The sequence below is a fragment of the Octodon degus genome, unplaced genomic scaffold, assembly GCF_000260255.1.
Source record: "Octodon degus isolate 3935 unplaced genomic scaffold, OctDeg1.0 scaffold00077, whole genome shotgun sequence".
NCBI classification, from domain to species: Eukaryota; Metazoa; Chordata; class Mammalia; order Rodentia; family Octodontidae; genus Octodon; species Octodon degus.
In genome coordinates this window covers 11,006,976-11,023,782 of record NW_004524653.1, presented here as the reverse complement: position 1 = coordinate 11,023,782, position 16,807 = coordinate 11,006,976, and the positions used below count along the sequence as shown (strand labels likewise).

Sequence of the window (16,807 nt, the reverse complement as noted above, 5' to 3'; positions counted from 1 at the left end):
TTGTCCTGGTCCTCCATTTTTCTGTTCGTATTCTTTCTAGCCCCCCTTGGTTTACCCTGCATAAAAGTCACTGTTAACTCTAGGCTTAAGTACTCAAGCATTGTGGCCTTTTGCCACCAGCAAATAAAGATTGCTTGACCTTCAAAAAAAAAAAAAAAAAAAAAACCCAGGGGCAGATTTGAACTAGGCTTCTTTACCATTGGAGGATGTTGTCTACAGCCATACCATCCTGAACACACCTGATCTCGTGTGATCGCAGAAGCTAAGCAGGGTTGGGCCTGCTTAGTACTTGGATGGGAGACCATTGGAGGATGTTGCATGACTGGGGATGCATTTGGGGCAATGAACTGTTTCCTTCAATCCTAGTCTTTGGCTAGGATTGAAGGAAACCCAGAACATGGCCTGCTCTAAACCAAGAAATGTACAGATTTTGAATATGGTGACTAGGCAAGTGGCACTGTGGGCCAGTACCCTAGGTTCTCTGCTTTGCTCGATAGTGCATGTGGTGTTATCATTGAGAAAACACGAGGTGTAGAAGATGACTTGAACACAGCGGCAGCCGGAACCATGACGGGCATGTTACAGGTGGGCTTTGAGGAGTCGCACGAGGGGCTCTGGCAGACCGGACACTTACTAGCCTGTATGCACTGTATGACAACTGGGAGCACATGAAAGGCTCCTTGCTCCACAAGGCACTCTGAAGATTTTGCCAATTCATGGAGGATACTTGTAGTAGTCATCCAGCAAAAAAGCCAGTCTGGATTTATTTTCTTCTGCCAGAATTCATTTGAAAAATTGGAGATTCTGATTTGATGTAATGAAGATCATGGATAACACAGATATCCAGAAACCAGTAGCCCTTCTTGCCCTCAATAAGCTGAAGCCAAAACCCTTTGGTAGCTTACTGAGTAAGGTGGGAGATGATCTTGGATCTACCCATTCTCTCTCCTCCCTCTGAACTGGAAAGCCACTTATTCCTGGAGCTCAGGTCATACTTATTGTCAGTCACAGGATTTATTTATTTATTTATTTATTTATTTTGCAGAACTGGGGATTGAACTCAGGCCCTTGTGCTTGCCAGGCAAGCGCTTATTCTACTGAGCTATCTCCCTGGCCCAGTCACAGGATTTATTAATGAACTGAAACTGTAATACTGCCCTGTACTTTAAATAAAGGCTGAAAATAGAACCAAAAAGAAAAATAGTGTATTGGTGTCCTATTATGTGCCCAAGACTGGGATCAGTTCAGCTTTACCCTCAATGAGCTCACAATCAAAGGGGCCAGGTAGACACAAGAGATGGCCTTGCATGTGAAATGCGAGACTGTAGGGAGTTCGGGAGAAGGCTTAAGAAGAGGCAACAATAAACTGGTTTTAGGAAGGACAAGGAAAGTAAGGAAATAGCAAGGGAGGGTGGAAAAAAAAAAAAACCCACAGTAAGGAAACCAAACATGGGCCTGAGAATTAGAGAGTGCGTGAATGTGGTGGGAGCCAGCATAAATGGGAGGAAGGGGCAGGAAGTGGCTGTGGCTGGAGAGGTCAGGGGTGAGTGGGAAATGGCTTGCTCCCTAGCATAAGGAGTTTGGATCATCTTGAGGGCGCCGGGAGCCCAGGAGATGTTTAAACAGGAAAGGGCTCCATCAGATCAGATCTGGAGTTTACCAAGAGAAAAATGGGAGAGGGAGAGAGGGAGGGGCCAACGGGGCGGGGGAGGAGAGAGACAGAAAGGGCATGCCATAGGTGCTCACTAGGCACTTAGTAAGTGAAGCTATTGGCACGGTCCAGATGAGAGACAAGGATAGCCTCGGAATTAGGATGGAGGCAGAAGACAAGGGGTGGATTTCAGAGTTAGAATCCATGAGACCTACAAGTACGTCCTCGGCAGCAAAAAGATGTGGCCAGCAGGCTCCTCCTCATGGCCTGGCCTACAAATTCAGAGCGGTGGAGTTGAAGTCAGTTTTCCCAGAAAGAAAAGAAAGACTGACTCAAGGGAACTCGGTGCGACAGATCCTGGGCCAGAGCCCAGGTGATCCAGGCTGCAGAGCACATGGCTAGCACTGCTTCAGGAGTGGCTTGGAGAAGGGGGCGGAATGCAGGAGATGCGGAGTCGAGGAAGGACCCCGAGGCTCACAGCTTTATGCGTACTGTGATCCCACGAAAGACTGGTCCGCCCAATAAATGCCTGTCTTCAAGAGCTGGATGGGAGCTGGGATGGAATAGAACCCGGTAGGGACTCGAGGATACTAGATGGGGGTGGTCACTGGACGAGAGGCTGCGCTCAAACGAGGGAGTTTCCTTTGAAAGAGAGCGAAACTGAATTGGCACACCCGTTTCCTTGAAACGCCTCCCCGCTCCAGCTTCGGCCTTCCCGTTTTCTCTGGTGGTGGTGGTTGGGGGGGACTTCCTTAGGGGTCTCTATCCCCAGTGGAGACGCTTTCAGTTCTGCTGGAATTCCCGGAGGCTGATGGGGGGCGGAAAGGAGCCCGGGGAGGGGAGTGTCCCTGTGGAATCCCAGCACCCATAGGAATCCCTGTCTTTCCTCCACCCCCTTGGAAGCAGGTTGGCTCCAGGGCCGCCTCCACCAAGATTTTAGGGGTCTCGGAGGCTGAGGAGTTAGAGCCCTTTCTGAGACTAAATGCCTCCTGGCTTAGCCCCGGAGCGCGTCCCTAAACTCCAGAGAATGAAAGCTGGGAATGTCCTGGGGAAATCCCTGGGCTGGATCCAGCCTCTGGTTCCGCCCCTATCTCGCAGGATGATGCGATTGGTCCTCAAAGACTCTGCCCCTTTCCTGGGCAGGGCCAAGGAGTTACTAGAGGCCCCGCCCGCACGCCCCCTGCTCCCAACACCCGGGTTTCACCCCGCCATGGTTCGCTTGGCGCTGCTGTGCGTGCTCTGGGGCTACTTGCTGACAGCCGTGAGTAGTTTCTGTCTCCACTAGACTTGGGTTGGGATCTGAGACTGAGGAAATGGAAAGGCAGGAGGAAGACTTAGCGAAAGAGACTTTCCTAGTTGATTTGAGGGGACAGGAGGATGTGTGGGAGCTGGGCAGGGCACCCCAGATCCTTGCTAAAATTAAGGTGGGCTGCCTCTTTTGCCAGATTGTTGGGGTTGCGATTAGCTCACAGCTCAGGGGAGGCACTACTGCATAGAAGTGCCTGGACAGTGTGGATGGGTGGGGGCTTACGGAGCCCCCATCTCTTATCCGATCAGAAAGGTGGTGTCTGGGTTTGCTAGCGCCGGTCACAGAGACCGAAAGGAGTTTCAAAGGGCGGGAGGAGGTCGGCCAAGGACCGGGTGGGTCTGGTCTGTTTCTTGTGCTTTTAGGCTAGCCTCCAGGGCTTATCATCTCTCCACCAGCTGCGGCCTCCTTTTTCCAGAGCATCTTGTGGGAACAAGAAATGGGGACAGAGACGCATGCACTTTTTGCGGGGAGGTCCACTTCACACCTCCAACCCCTCACCCTAATCCTGGGTGAGCCCATTTAGGAGGAGGTTCCAAGGTCATATCTCCTTCTCTTGAAGATGACATGGGAGTACCCTGTGGGAGACAAACAGTTCCTGGAACCCGGGGAAGGGTCGGGAGACCAGCAGGGGTTTCTCCAGGTACCAGAAGAGCTGAGATCCAATCAAGCATATCACTGGGTTTTTCAGAAGCCCACACTTGACTCACTTTTCGTTTAAATGTATTTCTGTAGTTCCTCATTCTGAAGGCTGGGAACTCCCCAAGTACCTGGCCTTTTCATCCTAGTCCCTGGTCCTCCCCCTTCCTTCAGGGACTGTGGAGTCTGTGGACAGGAATAGCCTGTGGAGTGTGTGTGTGTGTGTGTGTGTGTGTGTGTGTGTGTGTAAGTGGAGAGGGCATCAATCATAAGGGAAAAAAGTGGAGACGCTGCTTTGGTTCCAAACTTTCATTTTCACTCTAGGGAATGGCTCTTCCGGAGAAGGCAAGCAGGAGGAAGGCCACACTCATGGAGTGGGGGAGAGCTGGAGGAGATGAGGGGACGGTTTCCTGAGCTTCTCAAGAGTAGCCCTTATGCTCTCATAACCTCCAATTTAAGCTCCAGGTAGAGGCTGGCCATAACATTAGCTAAGATCTTCCTGTACATCTGCCAAGCGCTGAAAACACTACATATAGTCTACACCTGACTCTTCCTTACTCCTGCATTATACAGACCAATCACCTGAGGCTCAAGAAGGGGAACTGTCTTCTCCAGAGTTTCATAATTAGTTCATGGCAGAACCTGGGTATGAATCTGCATCTGTTGATTTCTAAGCCGTTCTCTCACATGGTGAGAATCTCTAAGCCCTGGTCCTGAAATTTTTTTTTTTTTTTTGGCAGAAGTACAGGAGCTATGGGGACTGGACATGGGGAATGACAGGTTTTCAGACCAGGAGCTGTTTTTCTCCTATTTTTGAAGATGAGACGAGGGACTTGCATTGCTCTGGGCATGCAGAGGCAAGGTTCACAGGATGGTTCCTCGCTCGCAACGTGCTGGGGTGGGGGCGCATCAGTCGCCTTTTCTGTTTCTTTCCCCATTTTGGATAAGATGTGTTTGTGTAAGTAATGTGCTAAGGTACCAGGTTGAATGAGAGCTGGCAATTAGCTGGATCTCAGCCAGCTAGCCAGTTATCCAGGGTACGGGGCATCTAACCAGGCACTCATCTATGTGTGATAATTAAAACTGTCATTTAATGAGTTCTTACTATGGCCTAGAGTCCAGTGGTGGTGAACTAGGGCACGTGTGCCACAGTGGGCTGTTTGCACCAGTGAAATCTCTAAAAGGGTCACCATCGCTGGTCTAGACACTAGCCAGCCTACATACACGTGTTTCTTCTTATCTTCACAACCCAACCTGCAGGGCAGGTATTATTAGTCCCATTTTTTTTTAAATTTATGTGTGTGTGTGTGTGTGTGTGTGTGTGTGTGTGTGTGTCCAGCTCAGCCCACCAGGGGGGTGGGGCTGGCTGGCATGAGGTGCTGGGGGATTGAACCACGGTCCCTGTGCTTTGCTAAGCTTGTTCTAAGTAGGTGCCCCAGACCACTGAGCCATCTCACCAGCTCCTATTAGTCCCATTTTAAAGGCAGGGAAACTCAGGCTAGAGAAGCAGAGTAACTCATATGTATTACAAAGGGGAGAGCCTAAAGCTGCCTTACTCTCAAGCCTGTGATTTTTTTCCACTGGCTATTCTCAAGGTGTAGGGTAATTTATGGTATAGAACCAAAGATGCATTCATATTCTGGTTCTTTTTTATAAGCCTCTTCATTTTTTTTTTTTTTTTGAAGGGAGAAGTCTCTGGAGCTGGAATACATCTAATGCCTCTCAAAGACTCGCTAGTCCTCTTTTAAAACTAAAATCAAGAGTGGGCCTGGGGTGGAGGGCCTTTATTGAGCAAGCCAGACAACCAGCTGAGGTTTCACAGCATTGTTTTGTTTCTGTTGAATTTATTTTTAGGATTTCCTTTTACTTATGAGAAGTGATACTGGTTCTTCTGCTTCATGGCAATGATAAAAGGCTTACATTTAAGAGAAAATTATTTAAATAGCACAGGTAGTATCTGGGCATCATTGAAAGAGGACAGACAAACCACCAATTGATGGGGAGACTGAGTTCTCATTCAGATTATGTTCTCAGGGCACTCAGTAAGTGACTCAGTCTCTTTGGTGGTCAGTGTCAATCTCTGTAAAATGGAGGAGTTGGATTTTATCCTTCCAGCTCCACTGACCTAGCATTTTATGAGGAGGGGCTTTGGTGAACAGACAACGCAGAGCTGAAGGGAAAAACCATGGTGGGACTGGGAGCAGGGACGGGAGAGGAACAGAAGAACGGGAGGAAGAGGCCATGTGCTTGTTAGCGCCTTTCCCAGGCCTGCAGCCAGCCAAAGCCAGCTAGCCTCAGTGCTTGAGGGAGACACTGGGATTCTCTTGCCTTACTGGGGGGTCATTGAAAAGAATGAAGACACAGGAATCAAGTGGATCAGTTCAGAGAATGCTATGAGTTTCCAGGCTGTTGCTTTGTAAAGCACTGGGATGATTCGCTGGGTGCTGTTATAATCAGATCAGTCAACAGTGTTTTTTTTTTTTTGTGTGTGTTTTTTTAAACAAATACATCCACTACTCTTCAGGCTCTGTTTCTTCTGCTTTGGGCTTCCACATCAGTTGTAGCTGGTGTCCTGGCTGCCTTTCCACCTTCCTGCCAAGGGAGAATCACAGAGACTTCAAGGTTCCTTCCAGTTACACAGTTTTGTTTATAGGTCCACCCAGAGGCACCTCCTATGTGCACGGAAAATCAATTCCCACGAGACAATGTGTGCTGTGATAAGTGTCCACCAGGTGAGACGTCACCCCACAGGGGACCCCTTCTAGCGTGCTACAAGATCCAGGCCCCGCATATTAATTGCAAAATCAAGTCTGACGCGCCCATTTCTCCCCTCTGCCTTGCTTTCAGAATGTTCTGGGTTCCTTCTCTGCCAGGGTGACCTCTATCTACTCACTGGGGTTCTTGTCTCTTCCATCTCTCCTCCCTGACTCTGAAGGGTCTGACACTTTCATTTTTGAACCTCCCCTTTAAAGCACAGCCGGATCATGTTGTGATTAGGGTGTGACTCACTGAGTTGGCCAGTGCTACCTCATTTCCTGTTTTCCAGGAGAGAAGCTGGTGGATGAATGCACGGAGTTCAAGGCCACGCAATGCGTTCGCTGCCAACAAGGCGAATTCCTAGACACCTGGAACAGAGAGAGACACTGTCGTGTGCACAGATACTGTGACCCCAGTGGGTGGGCTTCTGGGAAAGGGATGCTTGGGAGCTGGCTGATATGTTTGACAGTGCAGCCAATTTGATTTTATAGCTAGGGTCTGTTCTGATTGGCTAGAATTTGGGTCATACTGGTTGTTAAGTAAGTTGATTGCTATCCTTAATTGAAAGCAAGTTTAAGAAAAACCACAGGCAGTGAGGAGTGGGGAGCCAAACATGGCCCACCAAGGGGTTCCCATCCTTCCTGCTCATCTCTGTTCAGATCTAGGGCTCCAGGTCCAGAAAGAGGGCACCTTAGAAGCAGACACCACTTGTGTCTGTGAGGAAGGCCGCCACTGCACTAATGATGCCTGTGAGCACTGTGATCTGCACACTTCCTGTGGCCTTGGATTTGGGGTCAAGGAGCTGGGTAAGTGACCTGTGTGAGACACAGCTCTGCAGGCAAGAGAGAAGAGCTGGGGGTCAAATGTGAGGGTCCAGGCAGTGGGCAGTTAGCTCCAAGGCGGAGGGAGTAGAGACTCCGTCCTAGGTCAGCTTGCCCACTAGAGTAAGCAGGAAATAGGGCCCCTCATATTCTTTCTCCTGCCATGGACGTGTGCCTTGGGAGGCCATGGAGGGGTCCTACTAGGCTGCAGCCCTCTCCCAGGGCATGAGTTCTGGCCACTGGCTCCCTTGAGAGCTGGGCCAGTGGCCCATCTGATGGTCGGTGTGTTCTCCTTTCCCACTCCCAGGTACAGGGGCTTCTGATACCATCTGTGAACCTTGCCCGGATGGCTTCTTCTCCAATGTGTCATCTGCTTCTGAAAAGTGTCACCCTTGGACAAGGTATAAGGACTCACCTCCTAGAGTGAGTCCATGAACCCTGCCTCTCTCTCTCCAGCCCCCCATCTTTTAGTCCCCGCTCTTCCAGAGCCACACACTTGTGCACTTGTGAAACATCCACAGAGTGATCTTGTGGCCAACCTAATGGGCACTTTATGCATTTTTCTTGCCTGATGTCCTTAGTGTGATGGATACTGTTGATCTCCCAATTTTCTCAAAACACTTCCCCCTTGGGCATATTGGGATGCCCCCTGTGCCCCTCCTTCTGCTTGTCTGCCCATACCATTTTATGCCCCTTCTCTGGCCCTTCTGCCCATGCCTCTTCCCTGGGTGAAAGGCACATCAAGACCCTGGACATTCACCCCATGAGCCTCTCTCCTTTTCTCCAATTTCAGCTGCCATGTCCTGTCCATCTGGCCTGAGAGTTTTGGGAACCCCTCTCATCACTTAGCTTGGCCTCCACACTAGACCCTGCCAGTCGTGTCCTTCCTTCAGCTGGTTTTTTGGGCTCTTCCCAAAATGAGCTTTCCACAGTTCCTTTTGGACCATGACACTCTCTGATTTAAAATGCTTCATGGCTCTGTGTTACCTGAGGGGGAAACCCAGACTCCCGGGCAGCATGTGCCCCTAGCTGTGTTTTCTGCTTTCTTCTCTCTCTCTCTCTCTCTCTCTCTCTCTCTCTCTCTCTCTCTCTCTTTTCCCTTCTCTCTTTTCCCTCTCTTCTCTTGCATCCTGTTGACATGCTATTTGCCATCCCCTGAACACACGGTTCTCTTGCTTCAAACTCCTCTGCCTGGAAGACCCCTTACACACATGCCCCATTAACTTTTTACGTTGAATTTTTAAAAAATGGGTAAAGCAGGCACAGTGGACAGAAAACACAAAGGAGCCCACAGTGATGAGTCTCCCTCTCACTTGAGCCCCCAGCCACCCAGTTCTCCTCCTGGGCTGCCTCTTTTCTTGTGTGCCCTTGCAAACACTCTGCATGAATGAATCTGAACATACACATGTATGCACATGTGCACGTGCACACACACATGCATATTCTTCCTCTTTTTGTTTTTTTTTTTGCGCAAATAGTAACACATCATGTATGTTTGATTGTCTGCCTTTCCCCGGTGGCCTTTTTTCTTTCCATCCATCCATCCCTGGGGCCTGGAACAGAGTCTGCTACAGAGCAGGTGCTCAGCCTTTGCTAGCAAGTATTGGTTATAATTAGAGGCTCTCAGGCCTTTGTCAGATCAGCACACTGCCCTGCAGGTAGCCTGCAGCTCAGTAGATGTGTAGCTCACACACTGAACCATGATGTCCTTATCTGGAAAATGGGAATGCTGTCTTCTTGCAAGGCCTGAGAAAAAGATACATAAAAGTGTTCATAAGCTCCTGTAAGGCTAAATGGTGTGCTCTTCCTGCAACTTTCCTTTCTTTCTCCCACCTTTGATGGGCGTTCCTTTGTAATGACCGTCTTAGCTCACTTGTGCCTGCTCCTCTGGGGGCCACCGGGACCAGGTGTCTCTCATCTCCTGAAGAGTCCCCTACATGCCTCTTGGCAGCCCTCTCTTCTGCAGTTTCTCCACCCCTGAGCTCACTGGCCAGCTGATCCTCTCTGGTTGGGTGCTAATGGGACTTACCAGCTGCACCCAGTTGAGACCTTCATGCCCTATTATTGTCAATCTGAATATCCACCCATCCCTAACACCATCCCACATTCCCTTCCATCACACTGTCCATGTCACTGGAATGCACTGCTGTTCTATGTGCTATGTCCTCCAGGGTCCTCTCAGGTCTTTCTTCCACAGGGAACTCTTTACTGATGACCCTTAGACCAGAACTTCTCTCTGGGGGGCAGTATTGCTCCCTGTGGGACACTGACCATGACTGGACACCTTTCCATTGGGGAGGAGGATGCTCCCGACACTTAGTGGGTACAGGCCAGGGATGTTTTAAACATCCTACTGTCCTCAGGCAGCCCTCCAGCCCCTGCCTACCTCACAGAACTGACCAGCCAAGAGGTCCTTGGTATGAGGTTGAGGAGCCTTGGCTTAAACCAAACCCATCACTATTCCATCCTGGCTGTTGTGGATTCTGACTCTGAACAACGCTTATTCCCTTTGGCCTGTGCCACAGAGCTGGATACCCATTATCAGCTCTTGTCTTTATTAGTCCTTCCACATATGCCATTGTGGTTTCCTTGCACTCGAGTTCCATAAGAAAGAGTCGATGCTATTCTCATAAAAGCCAGCATAGACAGGTGCACGTAGTGCATGCTCAGTGAACCTGGGCTTGCTGAGCTTTCACTGCCTCCCTCTGGGATTGGACATTTTGTGGTTGGGAAGAGCTAACGTTATTTTTATCTCTCTCTCTCTCTCTGTGTGTGTGTGTGTGTGTGTGCATGCTTCTATCTGTGTATAGCTGTGAAAGAAAATATCTGGTGGCGCTCCAGGCGGGAACGAGCACTTCCGATGCTGTCTGTGGTGAGTCCTAGGACACTGGCTCTGGTAGCAGCCTAGGAAGGTGGGAACTGGGGAACTGACTGGAGAGACTGAGGCATAGAGGGACACCAGGTAGGGAAAGGGGAGTAGGGAGGTAAAGGGGGAGGAGAAGGCAGGCTGGGGTGTGGCATCCAGCTTTGCCACTTACCTTGGGAGCTTGGGCAAGTTACTTCCCTTTGTTGAGCATCGGGTTGTTTTTTTTGTTTTGTTTTTTAATCAGTAAAGTGGAACGACAGTAGTGACTTCCCTGGTAGGTTAGCATGAACATCAGGCGTGGGTGCTGGTTCTGCCCCTCCATGCTTCAGTGCCAGCATGCTGTAACACGGCCCCCATTGGCCTCGGCTGTGCTGTGCGAGTGAGGAGGTTGGCCTGCGGCACAGGCCAGAAGCTCAGACAGCCACAAGGACTGGGTGGGTCATGTTAACGAGAGAAAAGGGCCAGACAGAGCTCAGAAAAGTACACTGTCTTTCCTCTTCCTCAAAATTGACTTTCCTTTTGGTAGGGCTGGACTAGAAAGAGGGGAGGGAGGCACTTGGCCCAGTATTTAAGGGAGTGACTTAAGCTGCAGTAATCAAGCTGACAACATTTCGATGCAATATTTAAAAATCAAAATGTCAAAAACCCCTCATGATGAGTAGGGTAGAAAAATTTTAAATCAAGCAGGCTCTGACCTTGCCTTTGCTTGACCCTGCCTCACTCTACCCTAATTTTGGCTCTGGCTCCAATAAAACTTTTAATTTAATTAATTAATTTATTTTGGCAGAACCAGGGATTGAACTCAGGCCCTTGTGCTTGCCAGGGAAATTCTTACTCCACTGAGCCATCTCCCCGGCCCAAAACTTTATATTTTAAAAATAGGCGGCTGGGCTGGGGAGATGGCTCAGTGGTCTAAAGCACCTACTTGAAACAAGCTTGGCAAAGCACAGGGACCGCGGTTCGATCCCCCAGCACCACATGCCAGCCAGCCCCGCCCCCTGGTGGGCTGAGCTGGCCACACACACACACAATAAATAAATGTAATAAATAAAAAAAAAAAATTAAAAAAAAAAATAGGTGGCTGGCATTGGCCATCATTTGCTCCTTTGGTGTGACTGGCTGAATTTCAAAATGCAGCATTAAAAAAGTGTTTGAAAAAAAACAAAACAAAAAAACGGGGGTTGGGGAGATGGCTCAGTGGAATAAGCGCTTCCCTGGCAAGTGTAAGGGCTTGAGTTCAATCCCCGGTTCTGCAAAAAAAAAAAAAAAAGTACTTGGTCCTTACTTTTTTTTTTTTTTTTGGTATCCTCTTCAGTTTTGTCCAAAGTGTTTGCATCCCTTGTCTCACACTGGAGACCACCTGCCCCTTCAGCTTTCCTTTATTTGCTGACTTAGAAGAGAGACTTGAGCCCAAGAAATGCTTTCCTTTATGATTCTTCTGTAGCAAAAGCAGCAATGCGGACAAAGTGGAACTGGGCTTCAGTATCTAGCAGAGTACAGTGCTAGAGAGGCAGGCCAGCCAGCCGCCCCTACGCGGTTCTAACCGAAGGCTGCCTGGTAGAGATCTTGGCCCTCAGGGGCCTGCCCCTCCCAGTTTGTGAGTCTAGATGCTCAGATTCTAAATATGGCATTTCCCAACTTTAAAATGTTGGCAGATATCTCAAAAGCATTACAAAATGTTCCGGTCACCCTAAAGACATCTGCCAGCCAGATTTCCCCAAGAGCCACTCATGGGAAACCTCTGATGTAGATGAGTTCAGACACTAAAGGGTTTTAGAGTCTGGCAAGGGACAGCAGTCTCAGGCATGGGGGTGGGAACAGCTGCGCACAGGCAGGCCCACGCCAAAGCCTTGATTTGTCTAGGTTTGCAGAATCGGAGTCGAGCCCTTCTGGTGATCCCTCTCGTTATTGGGGTCCTGGTTGCCATCTTGTTGATGTCTCTGTACTTCACCAAGTTCCCAGGTAGGGAGAAAAGAGGAGAGGGAGGGAGGGAAGGAGGGAAGGAGAAAAGGAGGGAAGGAGGGAAGGAGGGAGGGTAAAACACAGGGGAATATTTCTGGTCCTGTACTGGCCTCTGCAACTCCTCAATCTTTTCCTTCCTTTAGGAAGGGTGTTCAGGAAGCCGAAGGATAAGGTAAGTCATTCCTGGGACTGGGTCAGAGTTTTGGCAAGCTGGAAAGATGGACTTGTTGTCACATATGGGCCAGGAAAACTGACCCAGAGACTCTGCAGCCAGAAGGATGGCAGCAGAGCTGGCTCCCCTCGCCCCTACTCACCCCGATGTGCCAACCTTGACTTCTTTGTCCACTCAATCCTGGCTGTCACCTTCCTATAGCTCACCTCTCTCTGGGGCTTCCCTGCCACAAAGCCGAATCCTCATGGTTATTTGTTCCTTCCCTAGCATTGAATAAGAGGGGACTCCTCCTTTGGGCTTTGGAAGGGCCCAGTGAGTGGGGGACCAAGGGATAGCTTCTTGAACACACTGGCGGTCACTGTGAAGCCAGTGGATTCTTGTCACCCTCGGTGTGGCCAGCAGGGGGCAGGCGGCACCCAAAGAATCTGCGCTGGCTCACTGGAAAGGGGGAAGGGGCTTGGGAGGGGACCTACTTCCCAGGCAGGGGCCTTTCCAAGGCACAGCTGCCCTGTTCTAGGGGTGACTTCTTTCCACCTTGGCTTCCAAGGGCCTCCACTGTACGGTTGACTGGCAAGGTCCTGTGGAAATGGGTGACCCGGATGATTTCCTTGGCCACAACACCGGTGCTCCAGTGCAGGAGACTATGCATGGATGTCAGCCAGTTACCCAGGAGGATGGCAAGGAGAGCCGCATCTCGGTGCAAGAGAGACAGTGAGACGGTGCCTACCTAGGACGTGGCAGCATGGGCACAGAGCACCCGGATGGAGAGCCTGGCACTTCTGCAGTGGTGACAGCATGGAGAGGGGAGCTTAACTCTGACCAGGCACAGGCCCCTCTGCCTGCACTGCCAGAGTCTGAGAGCAGCCCTAGGCTCAGCATGCGACACAGGACCAGTTCACCTCTGAGAACTTCGGTGCGGGTTTTGGAGCCCATCCAACTGCCCTGCCTGCTTCTAAAGCTGGAGGGAGAGCTCTGGTGTTGGGAGAGTACAGGAACACCTCCCACATCTCCCAACCCAACCTTGCAGTTTGGGGACCAGGCCTCACCACGTGATTTCCATGAGCCCAGGGAGGCATAGACACCAATGCCCACTGCAGCGCTGTTTGTCATCGTGAAAAACTGGTGGCCACTGAACTGTCCATCTGCAGGGGACTGTCTACATAGAACTGGAAGCATTTATACAACAGGATCTCAAAAACACTGCCACATGAGAAAGTCAGATGGCATATATGAAAACTCCCATATATATACACTATATATAAAAATATAATAGTGTATATAATATGTGTATATATTAACATATAAATATAGGAGAATTGTGGATCCATGTATAAAAATAGCGTATGTCATATATATAGGTAAGAAAGGGTTCTAGACAGATATAAAGAAATCCTCAACTTGAAGAGTGGATGGGGGCATTTGGTTTCCTGTGATGCTTTATTTTCTTCCCAAAGGAAAGTGAATTCATATAATACTTACGTAATTAAAAAAAATCAAACACGCAAAAAGAAAAATGGGGGTGGACATGCTGGATGACACGGGCTGACAGTTTGCTCTCAGGCTCCCGGAATTAGGGCACTTTCTGAGGATAAGAATGTCCCTAGGCTGCTGCCCCTCCAGACCAGTTTCCGGAAAGCGTGCAAGGCATCCGCCCCATTTGGTTCATGCTCACAACACAGCCTTCCGGAGCAGGCAGGGTCTGCACCCCTCCTCCTTTTACAGAGGAGGAAGCAGAGGCCCAGAGAGCTGAAGCGACCTGGCTATGGCCACGCAGCAGGGTGCAGAGATGCCATGCTCTGAGCTTCCCAGTCTTGGTCCTTGTTTCTCCCAGATCTGCCTGTTCCCTGGCACCTACGTCTGTCACTCCTTCCAGGGAGATCCTGGGTCCCCACTGCCTTCTGACCTCACTGCTATGGGAGCTGCTGCCTCTTGGTCAGATGGTACCCCTTCCCCCCAGCAGGATCTCAGGATAAAAATAACCCGTCCTGTTCTCTTTTCCTGCTGTGCCAACTGAGGGGGAGCCTAGCCAGGAGGAGCAGCAGATGGAGGAGGAGCAGAGGGGCGGGAGGAAGGCTGGAGGACAAGGAGAAGGAAGCACAATGCAAAGAGCAGTGCAGAGCCCTGGCAAAGGGACTGTGTGAGTCCAGGGATCACCACCTTCCCCAGCAAGAAACCACTGTGGGTGTCCCCAGCCTGTCCTCCTGGTTGGATGGTGGGGGTGAAGAGTACTTGTCCTGAGGGATGTTCTGAGGGTAGCTGGGAGCCGGGGGGGGCACCTGACTTGGCATACTTCCTGGAAGAGGTCCAGGAGCCATTTGGAGGCATCAGGTGGAGGTCCTTGGTTTAGAAAGCAGAGCAAAGAGGTGGAGGTGGGAGGGGGGCCTTAGGACCTCATCCTCAACCCCTGCCTAGAGCCCACATGCTAGCAGTACTGACTGCTGTGTGGTGTGTGTGTATGGGAGAGACATGAAAGGCCCATGTCTGCTGTCTATTACCCATGGAATCTTGGAATACCCTTATCACCTCTTTTACCCATGGAATCTTGGGGAGTCCTTATCACCTCTTTACTTCCCAGGTTCCTTGTCTGCTGAATGCTGGCAATGAGTATAGCAGATACCTCTGCTGCCCCTCACATTCTGCTCGTGGGTCAGAGATTGTAGACATGGTGAAGCCCAGAACCCCCCAAGAGGCCTGTTATGGGGTGGGCCCCCTGCAAGTCTTTCTGACTCAGTGGGCTTGGAATGGAGATCAGGAGTGTGCATTTGTGACAAGTAGATAGGCAGAACCGATGCCTCTGGCCAGGGATCACATCTTGAGAACCATTGCCCTTGACATTTACAATGCCTTGTGAGCAGCTGGTGTCCTTCCTAGCAGCCGGCATTGCTTGCTTAGGCCTTCCCAGTCTTGGAGACCAGGTGTGGCAGACAGAGGCTGGGCAACGCTGTGGCTGTGACAGCTACTGCTCTGGGAGCATCATTCAGCCAACCAGAGTCTGAAGCATCCTTCCCTTTGGGCGGGACCTGTGAAGTATGCTCTATGCTTCTCCCGGGGCTCCCAATAGAGACTGAACCCCACATGTGCGCTGGGGACTCTGCACAGGTTTCTGTCCCAATTGAATACCACTCTTGCGCACTTCCTGGGCTCAGCTCCACAGCCTGTATTCATCCCTAGTCCCAAATGTGCTCCTGGGAGAGGTTTTCCCCAGAACTCAGCAGATACCTTAGTGTCTGTGATAGAGGGCAAGAGGAGGTTATTCTTGGTGAGTATAAGAACCACACAACTCCAACAAGTTCTAGCAAGTTCTGGTTCTCCTGCAGTTTGCTCAGGAACTTTTTCTGCGGCCTCAGGAAATTTATTCTCTGGTTTGAGGTTTTTGTCCCCGGATGTATGATGAAGGGCTGGCGCCCTGCAGGGTCTAAGCGACCTGTCCGTTCTGAAAACAGTGCAGAGGACAAACCTCCCCCAGGTGTAGGATCCACTTTGGCCCATGGAGAGGTGGCTGTCAGGCATGTATCAACCAGCAGGTGGCGCCAACGTAACGTCCAAACACTGATAGAGGCTGGACCGCTGAGAGAAGTTGGCTTTGCGGATACTGCCTCCACCGGCTCATACCCGGGAGGTGAGGCCCTTTTTCCTTTGCCCGGTTTCCTGCAGCCTCTTGTCTATCACCCTGTCCGTTTCCAGTTGTCAGCCTCCCTGTGAACTACTTTAACAAACATTGACTGTGACTCTGGGTGTGCCTTTATCCTGGGACAGGGCCACACAGAGATAGGGCTAAGCTCTCAGTGTGCAGGGTGCCAGGAACTCTACATGCACTTAATGTGCATGACCATGCCCTGATGGTATGGGGTCTTACAATACCCATGCTACGGATCAGGCTTGGAGATCAAATGACTTGGTACGGTTTCAAGAATTAGAGCTGAGGGGCCAGGAGATAGTTCAGCAGACTAAGCACTTGCCTGGTAAGTGCAAGGGCCTCAGTTCAATCCCTGGTTCTGCCAAAAAAAAAAAAAAAAAAAAAAAAAGAGAGAGAGAGAGAGAGAGAGAGAGAGCTGAGATCAGGGCCCAACTAGGTACATATCCAGAAGCCTAAAGTTTTTTCTTGATCCAGGAGTAGGGGACACAGCCAGATGTTAACAGACCAACAAGACACTGTGACCATGGAACAGGGCCACTAACCTCTAGAGTGGTCGGGCGTAGAGCCTCGCACTGGCCCAGGGGCTGGACAGGGAGGGACAGCGTCATTTGGCTTCTTCCAGTGGTTACTGGGAAGGAATGGGGCCACATGTTGCTAGGGACCAAGATGTTATGTGACAGCTCCACACGCTTAAATGCTACCAATTCCACAATTTAGAAAAACTCAGTGAGTGCCCAAGAAAGCTTGCTGCAGAGCTTGGGTTAAAAGATAGGGAATTGCGCTGGGTCTGATGATGGTTTGATTTTATGTAGGGGGAAACTGAAGCCCTCTGAGGATCTGGACTGGATCACACAGAAAGTCTTAGGCAGGCTGACTTTTTTATTAGTGCCTAGCTGGGGTGAAGGTGGGGAGTAGAGAGAGACCCTGGTGGCATAGGCTGCACCCTCTGAAGCGTGGGTGACTCAGGTGACCAAGCTGCATAGAGCTGCAGTGGCC

The 16,807-nt window shown here is 50.4% G+C and overlaps 1 protein-coding gene and 1 pseudogene across 1 annotated transcript; both read left to right on the top strand.

Moving 5' to 3' along the window:
* LOC101590878 overlaps window positions 1–701 on the top strand; it is a 2,055-nt pseudogene extending 1,354 nt beyond the window's left edge.
* A 2,124-nt stretch (window positions 702–2,825) lies between these two features.
* Cd40 (CD40 molecule) lies at window positions 2,826–13,577 on the top strand. Its single transcript, XM_004636121.2, has 9 exons — window positions 2,826–2,912; window positions 6,250–6,328; window positions 6,643–6,768; window positions 7,013–7,159; window positions 7,482–7,575; window positions 9,985–10,046; window positions 11,904–12,002; window positions 12,146–12,174; window positions 12,722–13,577. The coding sequence occupies exons 1-9, from the start codon at window positions 2,862–2,864 to the stop codon at window positions 12,887–12,889; spliced, it is 855 nt and encodes a 284-aa protein (XP_004636178.1). The 5' UTR covers window positions 2,826–2,861; the 3' UTR covers window positions 12,890–13,577.
* Window positions 13,578–16,807: the final 3,230 nt, after the last annotated feature.